General features: G+C 44.8%; 1 protein-coding gene across 1 annotated transcript in view; it reads right to left on the minus strand.

Annotated features, from left to right (window-relative positions):
• csmd2 (CUB and Sushi multiple domains 2) overlaps positions 1-26,763 on the minus strand; it is a 268,624-nt gene that overhangs the window by 232,272 nt on the left and 9,589 nt on the right. The window contains exon 2 of the mRNA XM_030411628.1: positions 16,771-16,987. Coding sequence (XP_030267488.1) covers positions 16,771-16,987 — 217 coding nt within the window. The remainder of the gene's footprint in view (positions 1-16,770; positions 16,988-26,763) is intronic.

Genomic DNA, 26,763 nt, shown 5'->3' on the forward strand with positions numbered 1-26,763 from the left:
GACATGCCTACAACATTAGAGGTTTGCGTCGTAATAAAAGCCACTTGTTCCGCTAGTGTTGTCTCTTCCCTCTCCATCTCCATCACAGTTGTCCAGATCCCATGCGACTCCACACGACAAAAGGTGAACATCTATGGAGGCTTCAACGATTTGTACATCTTATACGCAGCTTCCATCACTAAGGTATTTGCGCATCGCCGCTGAACAGCAAGGGCGGGGGAGTCTCTCAGATGTCTCTGACGCCGAATGCTGATGGCGAGATAATCAACCGCAGTCAGCGCCAACTGAGAGACAAACCGCAGTGAAGTCATTAACAAACCAGTGTCTCCAGAGAAAGCGTTGGGGGTGGGTGGGTGGGGGGAGTCGGTGAGGAAGTGAGGCTGATACATGATGAAAAAGCAGAGTGGAAGGGAAGGTGAGAGGAGGAGGAAAAAGGTAAGGAGTGGGTGGAGAAAATATTAGCAGTGACTTGAGGAGATTTGAACAGATGAAATACTCCGGAGAAAATGGGTAACGGCTGAATAGAGGTGCGTGCGTGTGTGTGTGTGTGTGTGCGTGTGTGTGTGTGGGCAGGTGGGTGGGGTTCGAAAAACAGACAAAATATGAAAACTTGGAAACAGCAAACGATGGAACGCGAACTCCTGAGTGGAGAGACAAACACGGGTGAGAGAGAGAGAGAGAGAGAGAACAAATGCAGCGGTGAAAACAAGTGAGTCATTTAGAGTGTCGGGACAGTGATGGAAAGCCGCACTCATCAACTGTGTTCATTTCTGCGGCCGTAAAAAGACACGGGTGGCAACACAGGACCGACTGGTTGTCATTTGCCGTGCAGAACTGCTACAGTCATCTGCAGCTAAATTAAAGGACGTGTGCGTGTAAATGAGTGGTGGAGCTTTTGGAGGAGTGCGCCAGTGGCTCTACTGGAGATAAATGCTCCATCATCTTACATTTTATCTGTTCCTTGAATCTAATTACACCACAGGGTCGGAGTGAGTGCTGTGTGGAGTTATGGCTTACACACACACATACACACGCACGTGCGCATGCACATGCACACAATTTTACTCCTCCCGGATTGTCTGCCGGTCAGTGAGTGAGTGAGTGAGTGATGTGACTGGTTTATCTCAAAGCGATCTGCACTCCATTAACAGTGTATTACATTGCCCTGATGCTATCTGCATCTGCTCAACACCACGGATACCTGTGAGGCAGCACAGAGGGCTGCACGATCCCCTGTGCAAGTCCGCGCATAGTGCTCAGATTGTTATTTAAATACCTCAATCCTTCACAACCTTTCTCGTTTTGCTGATAAAACGTGCATTTATGGACCTGATGTATTTCATTAAAAAGCCTCGTGAGCAACATGAAGACTGACAGCAGAGGTAAGGAAGCAAAAGAGAACTGCATTCTTTGTTCATTCGTTCCGCCCTTTGTAGAGACGTAAGTCAATTACACTTACAGCAAACAAATCAAGGCTGACAAATGAAACAAGGTGACGTCCACACGTCCATTGTGTTTCCCTCTGCTCCGCGCAAATCGCTTTGCAATAATCCTCTGGCAGAAAACAATTAGGGATAAAATAAAACCAATTCAATGTTATGCCACCTTCTGGCCCCCCCGGAAAGTGACAAAGCTAAGTGGTAGCCGTGAGAAATGTTGCTGTTTACGTGCCTGTGTATGTGTGCGACGAGTAAATGGAACAATTATGACACACACGGATGGAGTAGATGTTCAAGGACAGAGAGGACAGACAAAAGAGACACAATTGAATCCAACACAAATGAGCACAGACGTTACACAGCCATCGGCATTTCAGATAATTAGTTACGTATGTGTCTTGTATGGTAAGATGTCATCCTAAGGTGTTTTGTTTTATACTGTCCACTGTATTGACAATGTTTTGACATATTGCATTGTATTGTGTAACTGTTGTGAAATATTTATACAGATTAGAGGGTGTGTGATTGCAGCATTTAATGTGCTGCACAAACGAATGATGATGAGACTCCTAAAGCCTAATTTCCATGTAAAAAATAAATAAATATAAGAGCAACAGTAGTAGTGTGAAGGTCCAGTCATGCCCAAATAAGCAGATTACATAACACACAATTATGTGCTGATAAGTCAGAATAACAAGCGTCAAGAAATTGATGCATTAAAAGGCAACATTGGCTAAGTGTGGTGACGCGACGACTGCAGCAGCACGAGAATGGAAAAACAGACCAAACACTAATGTGCACTTGTGTAACGAGGAAGCCGAGAGCAATGTTTCCCTTCCCGGAATCTCTCAGATTTAAAGGTTATGTTATTTAATCAAACGCAGCCGCATGTCACTTAGTACAGCACGCACCCAATCCCTCTTTCACCGAGCTTTTCCTTCTTTACTGTATCTTTCTCTCTCCCTCACTTTGACTTAATTTCCCCCGTCCGTCTCATTCTATACTGCCGTAAATAGCCAAAAGTATGTGGACACCACTTTCCGCATGCATTTGCACATGTTCCCATTTTTCCGTCGCTATTTTTTCGATGGTTGAGCGACGTGTCTACGCTTGAGGGAAAGGTTGACCCCGAAATGAAAATTCAGTCATTATCTATTCACCATCATGCCGATGGAAATGTTGATGTTTTTTTTTTTTTTTTTTCCATACTTTATTAATCCCCGAGGGGAAATTATTCTCTGCATTTGACCCATCACTAGCTGCATATATATTGTAACACTGCAAGCTAGGAGCAGTGGGCTGCTGTGAAAGCGCCCGGGGAGCATATGGGGGGTTGGTGCCTTGCTCAAGGGCACCTCGGCAGTAGTCAAGGAAGTGAACTGGCACCTCTTCAGCTACCAGTCCACTTCCAAGTGATTTTTGATGTGTTGCGGTCTACACAGCATTTCACAGCAAAAGAACAGCGCTTCTGCATTCTCCTAAACAACTGAAGTCGACGGGGACTTGTTTTAGAATTTGACAGTGCAACAGGAAAAAAAAAACAAGTCCTCATACAGCTCATCCAGAGTATTCCAAGTCTCTTGAAGCCCTGAAAACCCAAACTGGTTTGAAATGACAATATTTGCGCCTTCAATGCATGACCAAGCTTGTGCATCTTCAGAGTTCTTACTAACACGCTTCCCTAAATGAGTAAATAAAGAGATGATTCTGGCTTTTAAAGGGTGCAAACAATGTCTTTTCAAACCAGTCTTGTATATCAGGGCTGCAGAGACTTGGATCACGCTGGACTAGCTGTATGCATTTTTTTGTGTGTGTTTTAGAACAAGTCCCCATCTACTTCAGTTGAGAATGCTGCAGTGCTGTTGTGCAATCGGCATGGGGATTGATAGATAATGATTGAATTTAAATTTTCATGTGAACTTCAAAGATGATGTTCACAATCTGAATCCCGCCAACAGTGTTCTGATTGGAAGTTTTTTTTGGGGCAAACCACCAGACCTGTTTGAACCACTGAATAAACCTGAGACGTGGGCTGCTTTTTCTAGGACCATGGGCTAGTTTTTCGCCCTTAGTTCCAAAAAAATCTTTCCACAGCATACGACAGTGTTTTAGACAGCTGTTGACTTTAACTTCGTGGCAACAGGTCCCATTTCAACATAACAGGAGTAGACCCAGGTCAGCGCACAAATTGTTCTCTGAGTTTGCTTTGAAATTCTTGACCCCCATCTCATCCACACACCTTTGGGATGACACTGGTACCTGACCTCACCTCTTGTGACTGAATGAGAGCAAATCCCTGCAGCCAGAGTGTAAAATCTCTCGTGAAACATCTTTCCAGAGTCGTGTATGGTACTACAACGGCATATAAAAGCCTGTTCTTTGTGAAATGAGATTTTTCAGCAGTCACATATGGGAGTAACAACCAGTTATCCACATACATTTGGTCATGTAGTGTGCATTTCATCGATTGTTCACATACTACAGGGAGAAGCAGCATGTTTGCTTGTACAGTGTGTGCACGAGAGGCATACCTGCACTGCAAGGAGCTGAATCTAAGCCGTCGAGGGTTCTTCAAAAGAGTGTGTGTCAGGCTCTGAATCTCTATTCAAAATTGTATCATTTGCTCTGCTATTTCTCTCTCTCTCTCACTGTGATCTTCAGTTTCTCCCTCGCTCCGCAGAGGGATGCCACTAATAAACTCCAAAACAAGGTTGGGCAGTAGATCTGATTAGCCAGCAGGGCTAACAGGGACACAGTGACCGATGGAGCGCCCAACCAATGCTATTTACTCTCTACCCGTCGCTCTTCTTTCATTCCCGTGGCAAAGATGATCAAAGAGCAGCAGAGGGAGGAAGACAGCGGGGGGAAAAGAGAGAGGAGGAAAGGCAGGGTGTGTGTGTGTGTGTGTGTGTGTTACTATAGTACAGCACTGGTACTGATGTAGAATTAGCTGCAGGCTCTCAGACGTACTGAGTTACTCATATGACATTGGACTGGCCTCTGTATACGATCGATGGTCTCTCCTTTAGCCCCTCTCTGCTTGTCGATCCCAACGTTAAATGCCCTAAAAATGAGGTGTGTTTTGGCATGCACACCGGATACATCTGTTCTATCTTAGTCCATTTCCGCAACACTGCATGTATATCTATCAACTGATTCCCTTATGATGAAATCGCTGGCAGTATGTTTGCAGGAGAATTTCGGGGCGCTAAACCTCACCTTTCCAATGACTAAATAATCACAAGTGCAACTGGTCACATGCAACAAGTGTCTAATTACATGCCAGCCAAATCCTTTTGACACGGCACGCCTCGTGTCTACGCATTTGCATGCGTGCGAGCGCACGCTCACAATATGTGTGCTTTATCCATTATCACGTTTCACAAGGTGTTTGGATAACTAATTAGACTGCTAGGCTCCGTGTCTCCAAGGGATGAACGGGAAAAAAACAAAGGGAAAGGGTGAAATCCAGGAAGAAAAACGTGACTGCAGCAACACTGAAGGGGGGAAAATAAAACGAAAAACAAAACAGCAGAATCAACACAGAATGGAAAAATATGCCGGGGATTTGCCTAAGCCAGGAAACAAATGGTGCACAAGGAGAACGTCTGTGCTTCATGGTCCCATAGATTACAGCTAAAGGGAATGTATTTCTACTGTTTTTGGCGCGTGGTTACAGGGAGGAAAATACCAAAGGGTCCATGCCACCATATTGTATTTGTTGGCTGTCCTTCTGTTGTTTGGTTTTTGTTTTTTTCTGCGGTGTGAGTTTGACTTAATTTCCCCCATCCGTCTTCACCCTTTGATTTGCCCGTGACATGTTTGGCAGTGAACGCACGAACAGGAGGAGGTCTGCAGGTTCTTCCTCCAGTCGTGACTGAAATTGCTCAGCAGGTGGAGAAGTCATCATCGTGCCCGTGCGCCACGAGCTTGGCTTGATGTGTTTTTGTTTTTCTCCTGGAACCACTGCTCGCGGGCATATTTATGTTAAATTTGGATGTTTTCTTACGGAGGAAAACACTATTTGAACGAGCCAAGTCACCACTGTGCCCTACGTGAGGTTGTCTGCAGGAACTCATGCAAAGAAACAAATAGAGTTTATCCGTTTCCAATATCAGAGCAACACATCATTTGAGTTACTTTTTCGGAACAAGAAATGATTAACGACAAACATGACGACGAAGCGACAGAATGCTTTAGATGTTTTGGAAATAGTGACACCGGAATGAAAGAGCACATCACAGCCCATCACTGTCATTTTTGCAAACACTTAAGGCTGCAGAGTTGTTCGAGAATGTTTGGGAAAGTGCTTGAGAGCATGAATATGACATGCGTACATCACGGTGTTTATATGCTTCAGAGGCAGTATTAAATATTACCATCACAAGCCTATTTCCTATGACTTAAGTTTGAATATCAAATGCTGAACAACAAATCACCGCAGTAAGGACAGAAGCAAAAGTAGCTTTTTTTTCATCAGATAAACTGATGAACTGTAGATTAGCGTCGCCTCAGTTTAGAGCACTGGCAAACGACTTTTTTTTTGGCATTTTTATCTATGGAGCGACCAGCCACATATCTACAGCAATGCGACGTAGAGACTGTTACTCCGAGGGTGAGGAAGATTAATGTGTGTTTCAATTCCAAGCAGTCGCCAGATTTTGCTTCCACCGCCTCCTTTATCCAAAAAGTGAAATATTGGCACAACAGACGCGGTTTTCATTTCAGAATTTTTCCCTCTTCCACGAAAATTACAGATTGTCAAGCCATTGTATCATCGTTACTGAAAATTATAAACACTACTTTATTATAGCTCATCCATCCAAAATTACTGGAAACAAAGGGAAGTCTCGCAAGCAGCGAAAAACATCGATGACAAGCCTGCTTCCAGTCTGCTCTTCCCCCTTTTGGCTGTGATAAACCCAGACAACATGCGGCACATGTTACAGCTGCTGCACATGCGCACTCACGAGTTCCACAGAGCCTTAGGTATTGTAATTTGGAAATTGTGACTGACATGATTTGCATAAGTTGTCATGCAAATCAACAAAATGAATTCCCTGCAGAGAGAAAAGCATTAAATCCACCTCCCACTATCCCTTTGTTAGGCGGTGTTTGTCAATTTACAAATTCAATTCGTGCCTTTGTTTAACATATATCCAAACATGTCATATCGTCGGGGAAATATATGTCACATTGTTGTTCGGATACATCGTAATTCCTTTTCATACGAGCAAGATCCGGAACAAAATAGACACACTTTAGCAGTTTAAAGTCGTTGCAGCTTTAAATGTATGACCTGTAGCTCCCCAAATGTTCAGAATAAGACATCACTGGCTGCAGAGGGGTACTTTGAACCTTTTTCATTAACATTTGAAAACTGTCCCATGTAAACCTATTTTTTCCATCCATTCCATCTGCAGGACATGGAGCTGATCAAACAAAAGGCAAAAGAGATCTAATATCCAACGAGGAAGACGAATGCATGACGTAACATCTGTTTTGCTGCATGCAAACATCAGACCCTATTTATCTCATCCCATGCAAACAGCTGACTAGATTTCTTCAGTCATATTGTCATATTGTCTCTGTAAACATAGCTTCTGACTCAGTATATTGGATCTGGCCAAGTCTAATTCTGGAAATGTTTTCACATGTGGGCAGCAATCGTGCACCTCCGCTGCTGTTCTAACCATATCTATCTATCTATCTATCTATCTATCTATCTATGAATCAGTCCTTGGTAATCCACACAGCAGTGCATCACATTCAGTGTTGAATAAAGATAAAAAGATAGCTAAACACATGCAACACTCAATTTAAGTAAAAATACCTCAAAGCTGTACTTAAGTACAGTACTTGAGTAAATGTACTAATTTATATCCATCACTGATCGAATCTGTATCAGTTTTTAACCAGTTTCTTGCGCAGACCTGCTGTGATATCACCATATTGTTTGACTTGCAGTAATTCTGAGTTTCTCATTTTTTACACGATAGACACATAAAATCTCCTCACAGTCAAGGATTAAAAGCACTATATGTAGTTTTGGAGGCTAAATTAGAATCAGAATTTCTCCGTAGTTTCATTTAAGGTTCTTATTGACATTTTTCTCAAGGCTCGAGGCTAAAACTACAGTCACCTGATTTGTTTGGTGAGAACACATAGTGGCTGAAATGTGAATTGGTCGCACTTCACAAGCATATTACACCTCTATTCTTAGTGATCTCGTTGTCATCTCCGGAGGTAAAAAAAAAATAAAAATTGTGGTGCCTTCCTTTGTCTTAAACGAGCGTTCGGCAGAGGCACACGAGGGCTGACAAATGACACAGCTTTTTGAAGGGTGCACCGCATATCTAATCTTTTATCTCTGCAGGAAAACATTTCATCTCATCCCGCCGCTGAAGCGTATCCTGTTAAGAACATTGATAGGCCCGAGGATGGGAGATTGTCAATAGCAATACGCACAATGAGTGATACACAGGATGCAGGATATAAATTCACAGCCATCTAGTTGATTATTTCTCTAATCTGGGGTTACAGGGCCTAATAATTCTGCCTCACAGGTGAGCACACGTCATAAATCTCCGCATCGTTTCACTTTTTCCCAGCACGAGATGATGAAAAACAAACTATCACTCTTCCTCCTGTTTTTAGCGGACTGTCGTTAAAGCTGGCGTTGATAAGTGGCAGTCTCTCCATTAACAGCCCCGGACTCAAAGGAACCATAAATCCTGCAGCGTGCATGCGTGTGTGTATGCGTGTTCGCTTGCGTCAGTGTGTCTGCTCGCACATGTCTGGTGGGGTGTATGAAGAAAAAAAAAAGAAGAAAAATCTACATAGAGCGCATGTACTGTGTGTTCTGTGCGGATGCTGTTGAATAAGGTGCTCCATCATGACCACAAACCACAAACAAATAAAACCCCGCAGCCTTGAAGCAATATTCCTCCCCCACACACACTCAATCAAACCCTCCTCCTTCATTTCGATACTCATCGCACCGGCGCACGTGCAGCTCGGGATGAGCGGACAAAGAAGAAAAACATTTGCACGCAAACACGCGTGGAACACGTGTCCGCCGCAGCCTTCGCGTACCGGAGTCATTTTCCAAAGTATGGGTCGTGAGAGATTGATGGCAGAGGCCTTCACCGAGGAAGAATTATCGCCGTGGCAGGAAGTGCCGTTGTGTGTCACCCACTCTCACGGTGACCCGCAGACATCGACTCTTCACAAGCTTGACTCAAGCGCTGAACTCATTCTCACGTACGTATGACAGACACAGACCCATGCTAGCATTCCATCACCGTACCTCTGTAGGCGACTTAGCTTAAAGGTGATAAAATGAGAACTGATTGCCGCTGCGAAGCGCGATACAAGTGTTTCCGAGCGTTAAATACTACACAGTTGCCTCCTTTTTATGTAAGCAGCTGGTATCATTTAAAAGAAATATGATAGAAAAATAATGCTGTGTATCACAGGTGTAATAAAAACCTGTCTTTTTTTTTTGCACCTACAGATTTATCAAGGAATTTTGCACTCAATGATCTGTGTGTGCATATATGATTTTGGTGAACAGCTGCAGCCAACAGTATTTAACATTATCGATAAATCAGGAGGTTTTTAAATAATCTTTCGTCGGATTTAAAAAAATACTTTTAGATTAACAATAGAGTCAGTACAAGAGGCAGTTCTTTTCAGCTCTGAAACCGCCTGAGCACCAAACAGCCAAGCTATCCAAGTTAACAACTAGCTGGTGAACGTATAGTGGAGTGTTTACCAGCTTTATTCTTCACTGAGGACATGGTAGTGAAAGGAAACAAACTACTCAGAGAGACATTTAAAGACTAACATTTATTAGGTAGACATAAATGCAGTCAAGAAGCTTAAAGCAAACGTTCTTCCATAGCAGCTGTAAAAGAAAAGGCAACTGACTGCAAACAGGCTTGTCATATCTAACCATGCCTTTGAACTGAACAACAGAAGTGGTCCATCAGTGTCTTCATAGACATGTTTGCTTATTGCGATGTAATCCCTTCAGTTTATCTTTATATGTGTCATTACCTGTCACGATTTGGGTTTTCTTGGTGTATTTAGTTCCTGTTTTATTTTGGTGGATACATCCCGGTGTGTCACGTTTTACTTTCCACTTCCTGTCATTGTCTGTTTTCCAACTTTTTTGGGTTACCCCTGCTACCCTGTTCTCCCAGCTTCTGGTTTGTACGCAGCAAATTCATTACAAGCGTAATAATTACACCATGATGGAGCATCGCCTTACCTCCCCACCGCAGAAAGGACGATTATGGTTTTAGTTTTCGATTTATTTTAACCGGATCATGCAAACAAAAACTTCCTGGTCTGTTGTCATATATGGTTAACAGGCTGAATGTGTCAGCTTTCAGTTCACAGCTACTTAATTCATTTACATATAAAAGAGGGGAAATATGCAAATCGTCCAACTCAAATTTCGGTCATTTAGTCAATTAATTGGCTATCATCTGAGCCCTAATTCTGTCTCAGTATTTTGTTGCTTAAAGGATCATCCGACTGCTCAGACAATCTCCCGAACGTATGGCACCATTCCTTCACAGTCTTGCTTTTTCGTCTGTTTTTAGGCAGAAGAGACATGCTCAGATAAAAACTTTGAACTACAAGCTGAAGCGATATGAAAGCGACTGTAATATTTTTTTTTTCTCCCTCTCATGCATATACAGCAAAAGCACTTGTGCTCTCGAGTGCCTGCCAAAAAGCAGAAACATCTCTGAAAACCTGACGCGTCTGAGAAATTACAGGGCAAACAGTTTTCCAGCCCACTGCCATTTACTCCGTGCTTAAAAAACGTGTGCGTCTGAGAGTGTGTGTTTGTGAGTGTGGTGTTTGTTTTATCTGTATTCCAATAAACCTTGATTTTGTTGACACTGAATCAGCTCGCTGGGATGGGCTGCACACATAACCAGATCCCGCTCTGTAAGCACAGTGTGAGCACACACACACACACACACACACAGACAACCACACACAAACTCATGTTGTAGTGTTAATGCCACTCCCAGCACCATGCACTGGTGCTCCTTATTTAGGTCCTATCGAGCCCGCAGGCTGAAAATCTGTCCCTTCCACACCTCCTTCTCCTCCCTCTTTCTCCCTCTCTGTCTTTCTCTCTCTCACTTCCCCGCCTCTGCGAGACTGCCAGACTTAAGTCCCGCCGTTCCATCACTCCATCACTGAGGGGAAGGCATGTGGAGAGCGATACATTCACACTCCCCAATAGCTTTTTCCCCTCTGCTGAAATGTACTCAGTGTTCCCCAAATGGCAGCTACAAGGTGAAATGTGACACAAAAGTGAAAAAAAGATTGCCTTTTACAAGTAAGAAATGTATGCTGTCGTATACAGTGGCAGAGAATGAGCTGGTGGAGGTTCAGTTTCCCGCTCGAGGTCAAGTTGGCTGATGCTTTAGTCATGAGGAGGTCTCTGTGACTACTGTGCTCCAATACCACAGGCTGTGTTTAACCCAGGACACCATGGTTGCTGTTGTCCAGAGCAAAGTACCATAATATTAATTTTACAGCAGATAAATGACCAGATAATCATCAAACTGGTCTGAATTATTAAAATGTAATTAGCTTTAGCTAGAAATGACAATTTTGACAGGAAAGACAGGGCTGAAATTAAGGAACTGCAAATGATATTCATGCACACTTTACAGTCCTTTTTTTCAAAATATTTAACAATTATATATTGGGTTACATCAGGTTGAACTATTACTGTGGGGTAATGCGGTTTGGCCACTTTGAAAACTGTCTGCTCAACCGATGCATTCAAGCAACACACTATCAGTCAAGGGCGGCTGTGTTGTTCCCTGAGTGAATACATGTGAATCTAAAGGTTTCTTATTTTGAAAGAACGACTGTGATTAAATAACTGACTTACAGAAAGAACTCCCAACAACGACATTGTACATAACAGGCTTTATTTGCTTTAGTACCAAATGGCAGTTGTGTAACAATATGTCATGGTTTGTTTTTTTTCGGTTCGGTTATATGTTGTTTTATTTCGTAGTTATATCCTCGTGCGGCTTGAGACTTTCCACTTCCTGTATTTGTCTCTTTCTTGTGTATTTAAGCCTATGTTTACCCCCAGGCTCTTTGTCAGCTCGCTTGCTTTCTGTCTCCTGTGTTCCTGTGCCTTTTCATCCGTCCTCGCGTGTCCCCTGCGCTCCCGCATTGTGCTACACGGCTTCTTGTTTGTCCTTGCTCTCTTTAGTTTTTATGCGTTTTGGAATGTTTCGGATTGATTTTAGCCTGGAAGGGTTTCTAATGTTACGGTTGGTCTTTTCTGTAGCCATAACAATATGAGGTGATTTCAATAAAAAAGGTAATTTTGTCCAATCACCCCTCTCAAAACATCTCTCCTTTTCTTTTGGAATTGGATTTTTGGAGGATTTCCTTCCCTGCACCACAAAAGAGACAAAGCAAGCGGAGCGAAACTGTCAAGGCGGACGTATCTTAAGCTGATAAATAAGACATGGCAAGTTTATCTGATTATTATATTTAAATAGATGGAAACAAATTGCTATTCCATTCAAATCTATTAAGGAAAATGGTCAGCTGTTAACAACCCTCTCTTCAGGGTATATTAGCAGATAATGATTCTGCCAGTGGCGGTTCTAGACCAGTTTTAATAGGGGGGCCAGGTTGGGGCCGGCTTTTTTGTTAGGGGGCACATACAACCCAAAAAAAAGGATAAATCCCTCATTCAGGCAAAGCAGTGTTTACAATTTCAGCAATTTTGATTGGGTAGTAAACTGCTGAGACACTTTATTTCTGCCTTTCCCTTCAGAACAAAAATTATTGCAAGAAATCTGTCATTGTATTATTAATGCAGACTCCCTGTCAGGGGGGCCACAGGGGGGTCCAGACTCAGAGTTACGGGGGCACTGGCCCCTGTTGGCCCCCCCTAGAACCGCCCCTGGATTCTGCAAACCACAGATATAGCCTTGTGTACATGTAATAGGCATATGTAACATATTGATCCCTTCAAAAGATGCTATATCACGTTCACATTACATATTACCTTACATTCATATGTGGAGGTGGAGGGGGCAGTAGTGGAGTTACAGGCAATGAGACCGCCAAACAGGCGACTGCAGATCGAGTCTGCTTTGTCGGCATTCCCAAGTGTGAAACTACTGGGTATTTTTGACAAGGGACCAAGTTGTTAAAACTTGATTTAAGCATGACATCACTGAATATACGTGGGACAGGTTCCAGCTGTGTTTGCGGCAACAGAAGCCGTACATTGTTCCCAGGCAGTCGGGCCGTCTCCAGTCGTGTTTGTGGGGACCTAAGCAAAACTCAACCTTTACAATCTGTGGAGCACCTTCATCTGAATGATCACACATCTTTATTAGGTTTCATTTTGTATCCAGATTCAAAGAGTGTGTATGGCCAAACGTGATTGCCCTAATTTAAACAACAGGAAAAAGAAAAAAAAAATGTTAACATGCAAATGTGTGGAAAGGATCAAACTTTTACATGGACGTTTGAACTACTTCAGTCCAATTTCACCCTGAGGTAAGTTCTCACTGCGGTTCAACCTCTCCCCGTTCACAGTAATTGATACCTTCCACAACACTCTGGGCGAAAGATGCACTTAACCACTTAATCACTACACCATCTCTGGAAATGAACGCTCTGCTTAATTAACAGCGATCAAATATCGACGGCAGCCCGCGCAATTGGCAATTTGGAGCACGTATCGCTGCATATACCTTTTTTCTTTTTTTTTTCGTTTCAAACATCTGACATTCATCCTGCTTCACAGGTGTCAGCTGGGATCAGCCGTCTAATGGAGCGCTGCAGTAACAGACTGACTCATGTATGCATTTCCTAAGGAGGGACTGTGACTCATAAAGCAGCTGCTGCAGGTGTGCACACACTCGCTAAACACACATCGAGGTGCATCTATACTTAGGAACACAGGCACATATATATAGCTGAACTGATTTGTAAGCCCGTATTTTCCCGATAACACCAATTTTCTCCGCGTTGCTGCGACAGCAATGAATAAATTAATGGATAAATAAACAAATCGGAAGAAAAAAAACCCGACGGCTTTGAAAAGGAAATCAAAGGTGATCGTTTGAACACGAGGAGAGTCAAAACATTCATTTTTGATGACTACTCGAGATTAAAGGAAGCATTCCAAGCTCTGAAACCTATGGCGTGGTATACATGAAAGCCCACTCAAATCCAGCGAGCGCAGCATGCACGACACAAAATGGAGAACAGGCAGAGAGAGATAAGATGTTAAAAAAAATAGGCGAGGGGGAAAACGAGGGGAGGTAGGGAGAAATTGGAGGCAGAGGGGCAAGAGAGATGGAAAGAAAATTACTTTTGACACGAGCGGGAGATGAGCGGAAAGGGAGGGCTGAATTATCAAACGTGCATCTTTGTGTGTGTGTGTGAGTATGTGCCTGTATGGATGTGCGTGTGTGTGTGTGTGTGTGTGTGTGTTTGTAGGAGTGTAAATATACATGCCTGTCCTGACAGACTGCTGTTGACGGGTGAGCGCTGCCTCCAGCCTATTCCCAGCCCTGCCAAGCTCACTCATAGATAAAGCTCCAAGTCTCACTTTTACAAAATGCCTTTTTACAAAATGAGAGAAGTTCGGGTCAAAGACAACACGAGCAGAATCTAAAGGAGATCTGTGTTCCCCGCAAACTCTTCAAAAAACTGCCTCTTCGTCTCTTTCCTCTTTTTTTTTCTGTATTTCTCTCGCTTTTCACAACCCCGCCACCCCTTCCCCTTCCTTTTTTTTTCAAATTCATTTTCTTTCCCCGCACTTATTTTCAAAGCGCTTAGACTGAGAGAGTGGAACGCTCCCCCCCCCCGCCACCACCACCACCACACCCCTCCACCCGAGCCATCCCGCTGGAGCATCAATATACAACAGAGCCCAGAGGTCCAAACAGGAGAAAGGCTGAGGAGAACAGCGCAACACCAATCCATAATGGATTTTCTTCTCACTTTCATTCGCTTCCTGCAGGGAGATGCAGTGGAGGCACCACTGGCACAGAATGAGAGACGAGGGGGAGGAGGGGGGAGCAGAGGAGAGGTGAGAGAGGGAGAGAGAGAGAGAGGGAAGGCCGGCAGAGGCTCAAAACAGTGTCAATAACAAAAGCCCTTAACAATATTTCTCTCATCTGTCTCCGGGGGGGCTTGCGTAACATGTGCTTTAAACTATTTTGCAAGGCCAAAGCTCATAGCAGGAGGTGACAGGAATGTAAAGCAGCTTTGGTGTGGCTTCCACTGATCAGATTCAGAAATTGTCACTAATTAAGTTAGCCTGTAAGTGAGAGACTGCCAGGAGGTCTGATAGATTTCAGACTGCGAGCAATAATATCCTGATGCACAATGCATCAGTGAACAGCAGCTCGGTGTCTTTTAATTGCAGCTAAAACAAATGAGTCTGGCTCTTAAGACGGCGAGTCTACCGAGCCATATTTACGTCTAAAATCCTGACTACTTGAGAATGTGCAAACTTAGTGAGCATGATGGTCTTGCACACCAGACAGCCCATGCTTCAGCGTTCCGATGTTAGCGCGGGGCAGCTCCTCTCTCGGTGGCTGTTAAATTGACGGCTGTACTGGAGGATGAGTCTGTTGATTCAGAAATTGTTTGTTTGAGTCTTCACACCCAAGTGAGCTTCATTGCATTTTTGCGAGTAGCTCTGAAGCACAAGATGTGCCCAGAATCCCATTAAATCACCTTGGATGCTGGGATGCTGTCAACACAGTCAGTCTTGTATTAGTCACCAACAGATCTGCTCCAAACGCCTCTGAATGCATCACCGATTAAAATCGTGATTACAGTTTAGTTCTTTTCCAGTTTCCAGTCCACTACCTTCATCAATACCTTTAAGTCCAAATAACTCTGGAAAGGACATTTTCACATTTTATACAACCTGGTTTCTTATTGAATGGTTTTGGACATGTTTTTGTTGGTTATAGCCTTGAACTAAGGCTCATTTTCATTTTCTCTTCCAAATAAGTTTGGCTAACCTTGGGGGTTAGTTTAAAGTGCTTGTCAGAATTGTCGTGGTTCTTGCCCTCTCTACCTATTTTGTCATCAAAATCACAGCGCACCAAGAACTCATCCTTTTGCCGCCCACTGTTACGCCTGTGGGACATGAGCACTATGTAGAACTCTCATGAACTGCTAGTACTACAAAGAGTGATATGCATATGTAGACATTTTGTGTTTCTTAACAGATTTGACTCTCAACTCTTCTTGTTGATGTTTGAGATCATTATTAAAAAGAACTCCCCTCTCAGATAAATGAATCCAGATGATAGACCAATAATGTAATCGATTCCTCATGAGAGTGTGTAGTCGGTTTGCGAGTTACAATGCTACCGTTGTTGTTAAATTAAATTACTTAGGAATTATTTCCATATGAAGGAATAAAGGACAGATTTTTGCATAAATTGTTCGACAATCGTATCCATGTCAGCGGCAGGTCATGCAGCTGTGGCAGCCAATAGCCACTACAAAAGCAGCTTTTTATGGATTTATTGTTTGGAGAAATACACTTTTTCAGCATTGGACAAGAAAACGCAGGTCCTGGATTAAGAGCAGCAGACTTTGAGACGATCACCGCCCACGGCATCTTTCCACCATTAGACAACGCCGCAGGGAGGAGAGGAAGAGGGGATAAAAGTCGTGCTTATCTTGGATCTAAGGCTGCTCTTGGCCAATATCGCAGAAAAAAAACATAATGTTACTCAGGCTTCTATTGAGAGACTGTTGGCCCCCACATCTGTACAGAGACCTGTCTTCACCTCCAGCCTGGATCAAGTTGTTGCACCACTGTTGGACCGTGTTCCGAGCAGACAGAACGATGGAGGAGGAGAGTCGGACTATGTGTTTACGTCATTGATGCTTGCTGCTCAAACTTTGTCAAAGTGGCTGGACGGTGTTGAACTTTTACTCATCTATTTCATTATTTCCTGGGTGTATACCTGTTTATATATATGCTTATGATAACTGTAAAGCCTATGCGTTTCTTTCTATGTTTGAGTAGCATGAAGGAGTTACGAACTTCCTTATGCAACCCTGTGTTATAAAAATGACAAATAAATCTCCTTGAACCTTGCAACACGCACAAACTTTCACTGTCAATTCCTAGCAAATTCTAAATATTCTTGGAGGTCAAGCTGTTGACCACATTCGAAAAAGAAAAGGTTGTCGTGACAATATTATTGAAATGTGTACCGGTATTCAAATCAAAGCGTAAAAACCAACACATGCAAACATGAAGGGCCGTCTTTACCGTGTCCGCAGGTTCCCTGGGCTGGTTGGCCCGTCATATACAGACAAGATGTCAAAGTCCTCCTCTAGGGCGAAGCCTTGAAACACCAGCTGTATCCGGTTGTGCTCCGCCGCCACAATCACCCATGTACAGTTGGCATAGTTAGGATAACCGTAAGGGTAGCCGGGGCTCTCTATCGTCCCATTGGGACTGTGTAGTGTGTAACTGCAGTTCTGACCTGAGAGGAGAAAGAGAAACAGGCACTTATTAAAACGCTGTAAGGACTAAGTATTAGACAGCAGAATATTATACAAATCCAAACACACACACACACGCACACACACTCAGATGCACACCCACAGTCAAACAGTTTGCACCGACTGCTCCAACATCCATTAGCACCTACAGCATGCAGCATAAGCCATTAATAGAGCAATGCTAAATGGCTCAGTCTCTCCACGCTTTCACCACCTCTACCACCTCCATCGTCACACACTTGTTCACACACTGGCCCTTTCACCACATTAGTAATAGGTTCCCACGTTAGTACATGACATAGCTGGAGGAGAGAAGATGAAGGGACAGGAGCGTTAACACACACACACACTCACACACACACACACACACACACACAAGGAGACACACTCGATTACAACATTAATTGTGCTCGTCTTGCATTTTCGTCGGCAGCCACTCGTACGGCCTTCAATCTTGAATTTTAATCGCTCGCGCGTTGCCATCTATCAGTGCAGAGCTCGCGCTGGAGGAGCCGTGGCTTGTGTGTGTTTTGGATCCCCGAGCTAAACAACTTGTCTTCCACTGATCTGAGCGCAGCCGAGACTTTTAATCAATGTCGGGGATTTAGCTGCAATTAATCTCTAATGTTGACTGATGTGTGACTGCACTTTTATCTCGTGGATGTAACAGTCGGCATGTGCACGTATGGATTGCCCCCTCTAGTTAAAAGAGGATGCTTATCTGCTCGGATAAAAAAAGTTCATATTAAAGTACTTGTTGCCTCTTCCAGACGGCTACAAGTAGGCATCCGGCAGTCAGCCTGCCACTGAGAGCTGACAAGGCAACAGAATGTGAATAAATTGGACAATCACACACCGTAAATAGCCTCGTGTGTTGTAGCTGTTGAACTAAGACAGCAGGAATGCAGCATGTCCAGAATTGATTTCCCTTAGCTAAGAAGTGCAGCGATTGTTGCACTGAGTAAATGAATATCCACACAGAGGGGCTAAATTAGAATATCATGCAAGAATACATGCTATTTATACAAATGGTCTGTGTGTTCCCTTCGTTCGCCCCGCTCGCCAACCTGAATCATAATGCAGCCTGATTAAAATGCAATTAGGAGAGCATAATTGGTGGACATCTGCTATCTGCATAACCCACATTATTCAACAACACAAACAATGCAACAATGGCAGCAGATATGATTTTTTTTTCTCCTCCTGTTCGTTTATATTCATGCTCAAATGCGTGTAACGATGGAACGCATCGGAACAAACTTTTTTTTACCCGAGCTTATTAAAACAGGGCATTAAAAGAAACCCAAGTATCATCAGTAAACACACATAGCATCTTTCAAGCATGTAAAAACGGAATCCTTGCAGGAGGGGAACGTGCATCCCTTATTGATCGCTTGGGAAACGTAAAGGAGCCACGATACTTGGTGTGGGCTCTGTGAAGATGGATCACCCCGAAAGCAACAGATCCGTCCAGATTTTCACTCAGAAAATGTGACTCACGTCTAAAAAAAGACAGCAGGGACTTACAGGTAATAAGGCAGCAGGCAAAGGAAAAGAGGAAAAATCCTCTCAGTCTTATTTGACACCAGAATAAATGCAAGCTGATTTCTTTTTAAAGAAAATACAGAGAAAAAAGGGGACGGACTGACAAAAAAATTGGACATTGGACTTTGTGTCACCGGCACGTAATGATTAATCTAGTGAAGCTGCTCTGTTTTTGTCAGTGGTGCTGGCTCAGGCATGTGGAAGCTGACGAATCAGAGCATTATGTTTATCCAGGAGGGGGGCCTTTAAAAGACGGGAGCTAAAACTGAGCGTTTCAGCATTGCAGCACACGACAGTGTGAGAAACCTGATCGTCCTTTTGAGCATTAAAGCTTGTAAACACATTCTAGCAGAAACCTGAAATAAAATGATGAACCCTTGAACGTGAGCACAATATGTCTCCTTTCAGATTCCAGGGGCTATGTCACATCGGGGTGTTTATGAATTCCAGCCTAAATGCCGCTACACAAACAAACAGAACCAATATTAGCCTTTTCTCCACATCGCGCAGCCAAACAAAATCAAATTTTGTCTTCCAGCGAGGGAAAAGGGGGGAGATAGTGCTCGGAAAGTAGAGATCCAGACTGTCTGGATGACATCAGCAGCAGCGGGAGGATAATAGCATCTCCAGTGACAGTATATCCATCATGCCGCTGTTGACTCCCTAGGGTCCTGTCTCGCCAGAAACACGTGGGGGCCTCTCTCAGCCGTCTCTTGTCAGGGCTTCACAGCGCTTGACCTCTTCCAAAAGATGCTAATGTGTGAGTACTTGTACCCCGGCCACTCGAAGGCACTTTAGTTAGGTGTGTGATGCTGCTTTAGAAGGTCAGCTCTCTGCTCGCCGCGAGGACCTGCCAGTGAATCCTGAGGGAAAAACTGAACCAAACATGACCGATATCGCATAGAATAGATTGCATCACTGTGCGTGATCCTCATCTTTGACCAGTAACAAGAAAGAAGAACAAAGCGTGAGCCAGCGCCATCGGATTTTCCATTAAAGCCTTTAAGTAGGCGCAGCAAGTCAGCATCCACCCTCCCAATTACAAGCAGGTCAATACTAATATCCAGGTAAAGGCTCCAAATCCACCTCTCCTGCCTGAATTTCATACACACAGCCTGGTCAATAATCTCCTCATCATCCCCTTCATTACGAGGCCTCTATCAGACAAACGCCAATCAATGGCCCACACGGCGGCCTGATGGCAGTGCCTGATAGGGGTCGGAGTGGACTGTGCACCTCTCGCACATAGGCAATGAGGTAGGGCGTGAGAGAGTGGGCTAGAATTACAAAACAATACCGGGGCGATTAAGTCAACTGAATTGCTATGAATCCATTTCAGGAATCGAACTGGAATGCCAGAAGACTGGAATGATTCAGTGACTCTCAAGGCCCAACAGACGAGTCAACATGTGAAGGGTGTAATAGCCCCCTTCAGGGAAAAGAAAAAGGACACCACAGGAGCACATTTCGCAGCTGAATTTCATCTGGGCGCATGTGTTATGAGGGGACGGAACGCGCTGTGCATATTTATATGTGACAGGTGATCAACCAGGCGGGCTAGCAGGTGTCTCGTGTTCGACTGGTGCAATTAAGTGGCGTAAAGACAACAACAACATGAGAGCGAATAAGTCCACCGAGTCTGCCAGAGCTCCTCAGAGTTCTATTTTCAAAGTGCGAGCACCTGTGCCAAGTGACCGACTCTTAAATCGATAATGACGCACGCGATCTGGGATGAAAGGCCCGCGGTGGTGCTTTCAGAGAGAGGCCGCTTCCTTTTTGGCTGCGACCGGCAACATTTCATCCTCGCTGAAAGATGCATGGTTATAAGACGTGGATCGGACTGAAGCAGAGCACATCAAAGTTCACACGAGAATGCACTCTCGTGAGCGCTGAGGGCCGATTCAAAACGAGTTTGATTTTCACATTAAAAACCGCCAGAAGAAGACACGAGTGCAGCTGAGGTAAACCGAGGCACTGTAAGACTACTCTCTCCGCTCTTTGAAAACCCAGAGCCTTTGATTAAGTAGATCCTTCACTCGAGGCCCGGTTGAATTATTTAAGCCTCGCCCAGGGTGCATTATGAAATTAGCTGCTGGGAGCTGTTGACCTACTGTGAAGCCCCTCAGTGTAAATCTGCAGGGTAGAGCCCATCCTGCAGCTGACCCCGCTGACATGCCGTAAAGACCCCATAAACAGACTGCTGGCCGCGCTGTTTTAGCCAGACTTGATCGCCGGCAAAGTAGAAGGTCATGTTTTCTCAAGTTGTGTGAGTTCAGGTGAAGCCTCATGAATATGGAACGGCTGCAAATACGCTGCCTCAGCAATTAGGAAAATTGCGATGATGTTCTATGGGAACTATTAGTATTGGCTTGTACTGGAATGTTAACCACGCTTGATATCTGCGGTTGCTCAACAGATACGACTTCCACTGCTTAGCCCACTGGCAGCGTCCGCTTGGCACCCACCGCATCCGGTGTGCGCGCCGCCAGACGGCTGTACAGGGAGAGCAACGACCTTGCTGGAGCAGCACTCCAGGCTCTACCTGTGTGTGTGTGTGTGTGTGTGTTTGTGTGTAGGGGATATTGTTTGCTTCGCCAAGGCAGTTGTTCAGTAGCGGGCATACAGAGCCGCAGCAGTGCGCGGTGACACTTTGATGAATCGATGTTCACCGTGCTGTACTCCGGCAGGACAGCAACCCTTCAGAGCGGAGGAAGGAGGGAGACCAGAGGAGGTAGAGAGTGACGGAGGGAGGGAGGGGGGCGCACAGACAGCCATGAAGTACCGTAGCCTGACTGGCTGAGTGAACGTATGGACACACGAGAAAAATAGATTCGGGAGGACATGACGCGAGGAATAACAGAGGCAAAGGAGAGATGAGGGACGAACTCGGGGGGGGGGGGAATAAAAAATAGCAGCAGGAAGTCAAAGAGAGGGAGGATTGAGAGTGCGCCGGGAAGAACATGTCAGAAGGTCAATGAGAGGAAGATCGACGGCCAATGGGAGGTAAATGAGTTGGAAAGAGGAGGGCGGCTATATACGGGGGGAGCTTTTTTTTTTTTTCTTTTTACCTATTTTCTGCATCTCGTTGCCATTCTGTGCTGACAGCCAGCGTGACATTCACAGCTAGATAGCGCTTAATCTGCACTGTTAGCGAATCCTAGAGGTCTATTTAAAGGCAGGCTTCAGCAGTGCGCGCGTGTGTGTGCGTGGGTGTGTTTTGGTCTAAGTCTACGTATGGGGGTATCAGTTGTCTGCACATGTATGAGTGTAATCCAAATACCCTGGGCGAGGAGAGTGTCGCACATCTTGCTCTGCTTAGTCGCAATAGCAGCGACTAGACTCTCGGTGTGAGGAAATTTCATCTCGGCGAACGTAATCCCAGCATCGCATTTCACATAATGCCACAAATACACAAACAATGCTCGCGGTACAAAACCGCAAACATCCTTTTTCTGGACTCTCTTTGTCCCTCCCTGCGTCTGTCTGCTCTCCTCATCTACGATTCAAATTTGTCTTTGGACGAAGAAGACAAAGACGCAGAGAGCATCTTGTTCCTGCAGTCAGTTAATAGAAGTGCCTCGTGTAGTGCACGGTGAATACAGCTGAGGAGAATGAAACCCATTGTTTGATGTCTGAGAAAAGGTCCCTTGGAGTATCAGCGTATCCTCGCGCGGCAGAGTGTGCTTATTGTAAATAAATGCGACGTGAGAACACGTCGAACCAATGCAGCAGAAAATCGCACGCAGAAAAAAACACGCGCAGTATATCCGACAGTTTGGCTGGCGAACACATCTGCAGAACGCTTTTTGCTTTCTTGCGTTTTTAGAACCAGAAAAACTACAGTATGAAACTTCATCTTTTCAGTTCAGAAGTTTATGCTGCATAGGTAGGTTAATGTCTATGGAATACAGTAAACTTGTACGAGGGGTCGCTCATCTTTTATTTTCCTCATCCACTTTAATCATTTCCCTATCTGCTATTGCAAACTCTCCAGTCTGCTATAATCAAAGGGCACAGGTGAACAAAAACAATAAATGGGGTAATAATATGAAATCTCAGAACCACACTGCCAGCTAGAGTCATTTGTCTGTATAGCAGAAGATTCATTCAACAAAATAAAAGACACGGACCAATTTCTGTCTAAAAGGGTACATAGATATATGTATAAGATACACACACATACACACCACTAGCACACTGATCTCACACACTGTAGCCAGTCTCAATGGCTCGCGTGGAAGCCGGAGTGGTCCACACACTTTACATGTTCAGCGTAGCCTCGGTGTGAGGAAGTGTCACAGCAACCATGCACTCACCCATTAAATGAAGACGTATACCATGAAGAGCCCATTCCAAGTCATCGCACTGTTAAAATACAGAGTTCAGCTCTTTCCTTATTCTCAAGAGAAACCACATAGCCCTCAAACATGAGGTCTACCAGGGGCCACGTCCTCACAAAATGAGCACCCCAGCGGTGCAAACATGGAATAATTTCCAACTAAATAGACGTCCCTTGGGGTATCGGGGAACAAATATATTCGCTATCACACACAGCCCTTCCCATGAGTAAACTTCAAACAACCAAATGTGTATGTGTGTGTGTGTGTGTGTGTGTGTGTGTGTGTGTGTGTGTGTGTGTGTGTGTGTGTGTGTGCTTGTGCCAGTAACTGCCTCCCTGGTGAGAAGATAAACCCTTCCGCCCCATAGATCCTCTCAGCACCACTATTTGTCTCTTGACGTGTCAGCGCATATGCGCGCCTTGACCGCATCATATCCGAATTAACCTCTAGATGGCCGCCATTAAAATGGAAATGGGCGTGCTCAGCGATCCCGCTCGCCTCCATACATTAGGCTAATGCCCGGGCCAGGACGACACCGTCTGCCATTACAGACAAGCCAAATGCAGTGGAAGGCACTTGCGATAGGCTTGCTCGCACTTAGCCCTCCCCCACATCAGGCTGTTTCCACTGGGCTGAATGGTAAATGCTGCTTCCTTAAAAGGGCAGAAAAATGGAGCTCGCGTTTCCGTAATGGCGCAAATGCGAAGCCTTGAGTGGCCTCCTGCTGCATCAATGTGTGAAGGAAAACAATGATCTGTGCAAAGACACAAGAAGAAGACGCTCGGGCAAACATGTAAATGCACACTCGCACACACGCACACACACACACACACACACACACACGTGTCCATACCATGCTGAGAACATTCAATCTTTCATTAATCTGTTGACGCCTACGGCAACACATAGTTAAAGCACACACAAAAAAAAACATGCGCAACACACACACACACACACACACACACACACAAACACACAAAAAAACCCACATTGTCACAGCAACATAGCTGCGGGATGAAATGTGTGGGTTGAGAAAAATAAACAACACCCACATGCAGAAATGTAGCCAGAGATTAAAGCGGCGAAGAAGGCGGCGGCTCGCTAACGCGCAGACGAGGCGCGCATGCAGAGATGCCCGCTTGCATGAGTGCATGTTGCTGACTGTTATCGGGGCTGGGGAAAGAGGCACAAAGGAGCATGTGTTCTCTCAGACCGAGCGGGAGAGAAGGGGGGAGCCAGGCAGTTCCCTCCAGCTGGGTCATATTTAACCAGCAGTATCATCACGCCGGCCAAAAGGACCTGCAGCCCAGCCACCCACCCGCACAGAGCCACCCACACACTTTCGCACCATTTCAGCCCGTCCCCAAAACCACACAAGCATTTCACACTGTCGAAACACTGATTCGACGGAGATACTATTGTATGTGTGCTCTTCATCATGTCATCTTAAATAGCCCGATGGTAAGTTGGTGTGTGTGAACAAGACGGCTCCACAGCAACCCACGCACTAAGGCTTCAAGCTAATCAATAGAAAATAGCCCATTCAGAGTCAAAGGCATGCTACGGTTGATGTTCTTCCCTTTGAGAAAGACCCCTGTCTTTGTGGGGGAGTTTATTCAGCACTGATACAAACGGGCCTCCCACACAAAACACCGGGGCGGCGAGATGCCTGGAGAAACACGTGTGTGTGTTTGTCAGTGCGTTTGCACGTTCGAGTGTTTGTGCGCTCATTCGTGTCCGTGAGAGCACTTGAACGCAAGACCGCCTTTCCGCTCAGCCTTGGCCCTTTCTCTCTCTGTCTGCCCTGGTTCCCTCACCTGGAAACACCGTTTCCCATTCGGCAAAGCACAAGAGGGTCACATGCTCAGTTAGTCGGCTTGGACTGCGGTAGGGAGACAAGCCACTAAGATGTGGGGAGTTGTTTTTAGTCTTAGGCTCGGTTGCATGTCCGCATCGCAAGTTCCCCCCCTTGCCCGTCAGAACAGAGTTACAAGGTGTAGAGCCTCAACACCTAAAAACCCTCATATGTCATCAGCAACCACTGATGGCCTTTCCAATGTGCCGTCTTCAGCTGTCGTGATTTTTCTTGCGTCACCGTGGCAGTTAAGGTGTTATCACATTGCCACTGAATACACTGCCTCGACGCTGGCAATATGTTCACAACTTCACACTATAAGTCGAGTCATCAATTAACAAAGAACACTGCTTCATTACCAACATTAGCAGCCTCTGCTCCCACGCTGCCAGCCCGCACTGATATTAGAGAAGAAGAACCAAGTGCAGCAGCTTTGCCACCGGACTTTAGTAAAATTCCAGGCGTCACATGCCATCATAGCAAGGTTGAAACATGGCAAAAATGCGGGACTGTTTGGCACGAATCAGCAATAGCGATACAAAATTAGCTAGCTGCCGCAATTATTCTATGAAACGAGAGAGAGAAACCAGACTCTGTTTGACGAGAACCACTAAGAATCCTTTCTAGCTATTTGTTTTAATATAATTATATATCTGTTTTATTTTGCAGATATATCACATGGCTGATGAAAGATACTTTTATCATTTCAAAAGTTTTTTTATCACCACTGCTTTTTCATGTTCTTAAAATAACCGCCTTGTGCGCCTGCTTAGACAGAATGCTGGAGAAGAGTTTGCGCTGCCGACAACGCCAAGTTAACTCTAACACCTGCTATTCGTCCCCCGAATGCACGCGTCTTCAAATAACATTATCTCCATTCATACCGTAGGAGCCTGCCAAAGCCTTGTCTTTTCTTGTAACATTGTTCTGTTTTCTTTTATACGTGATAGTTTTTGTTTGTCTTTTCGATTTGGCCGTTTGTTCTAACTTCCTGTTTAAGCAGATGGGTAGTTTTAGACTGGATTTAATTTAGCCATTTTTATTTGTAGCTCTTTTGGGTCAAAGCGCATTGTAGTCCTGTTTTTTTTAATAGAAAGCGGTTGGTATCTGTCATGGACGGTCTGTTGAGTGAGCGCGCACTCCCTCCACCTGCGTGGTGGTGGCAATTGCCGTTCACCTCCCTTCAGTTTGCAACGTGTGTTTTAATGGCCGCGCAGGACTGTAGGTAAGATTCTGGCCTCCCCCTTCTGCTGGCTCAGTGCCATGAAGTCCATCTGCGTTCCCGAAACCTTAAGGGTTTTTTGGGTGTCAACATAAAGACAACGGATGTTCGTCTTTTGGGACCATCTGTGTGATTTTTAATTTAATTAAAGCATTTCTTTAAGCGTCTTGTCGTTATTTTGATCCTGTGCCAATACAATCTGCCCATGTTTGACTGAAGTCCACATCTGCCTTAATTTGCAAGCTGACCCCGGGGTCACCAAGTTCTCAGGGTATTCACATATTGATGAGTAAAAGATTAGGTAAACAAAGCGGGGAGAAAGTGAAGTGCGGTTCAAAGAGCGTCATCCCCGCTTCTGTCACAGAGGCTGTGTGTTGTTCCCATGACAACAAGAAAACAGGGGAGCGCACAAAGACAAATCCCTCTCCTCAATTATTTAGTATTGTTCAAGTCCGCCTCAACACTTAATCTCACAAATGCACACACACCGCCGCACAGACACACGTATAGTACATCTGAACGCACACACGCACACACACACACACGCTCGAGCATGCCGCAAATAGTTTCTCCTCTTCCAGCCTCCTTCTTGCTTATGAGGAAGAAAAGCACAATTATGTGTGATGCTAATGTGTGAAACAGTGAAAGTCAATTATCACCTCAGTCTCATTCTGTTCACATGTGACAGCTGGGCTCTCTGAGTTACGTTAGACTGAACCTTAGCTGAAGAGCCAATCTTGGTTACATCCTGCCCCGGATTTGCACTTAGATCGCACCAGAAATAAGTGAAAACCA

The sequence above is a fragment of the Sparus aurata genome, chromosome 3 (genome assembly GCF_900880675.1).
Source record: "Sparus aurata chromosome 3, fSpaAur1.1, whole genome shotgun sequence".
In the NCBI taxonomy this organism is placed as follows: domain Eukaryota; kingdom Metazoa; phylum Chordata; class Actinopteri; order Spariformes; family Sparidae; genus Sparus; species Sparus aurata.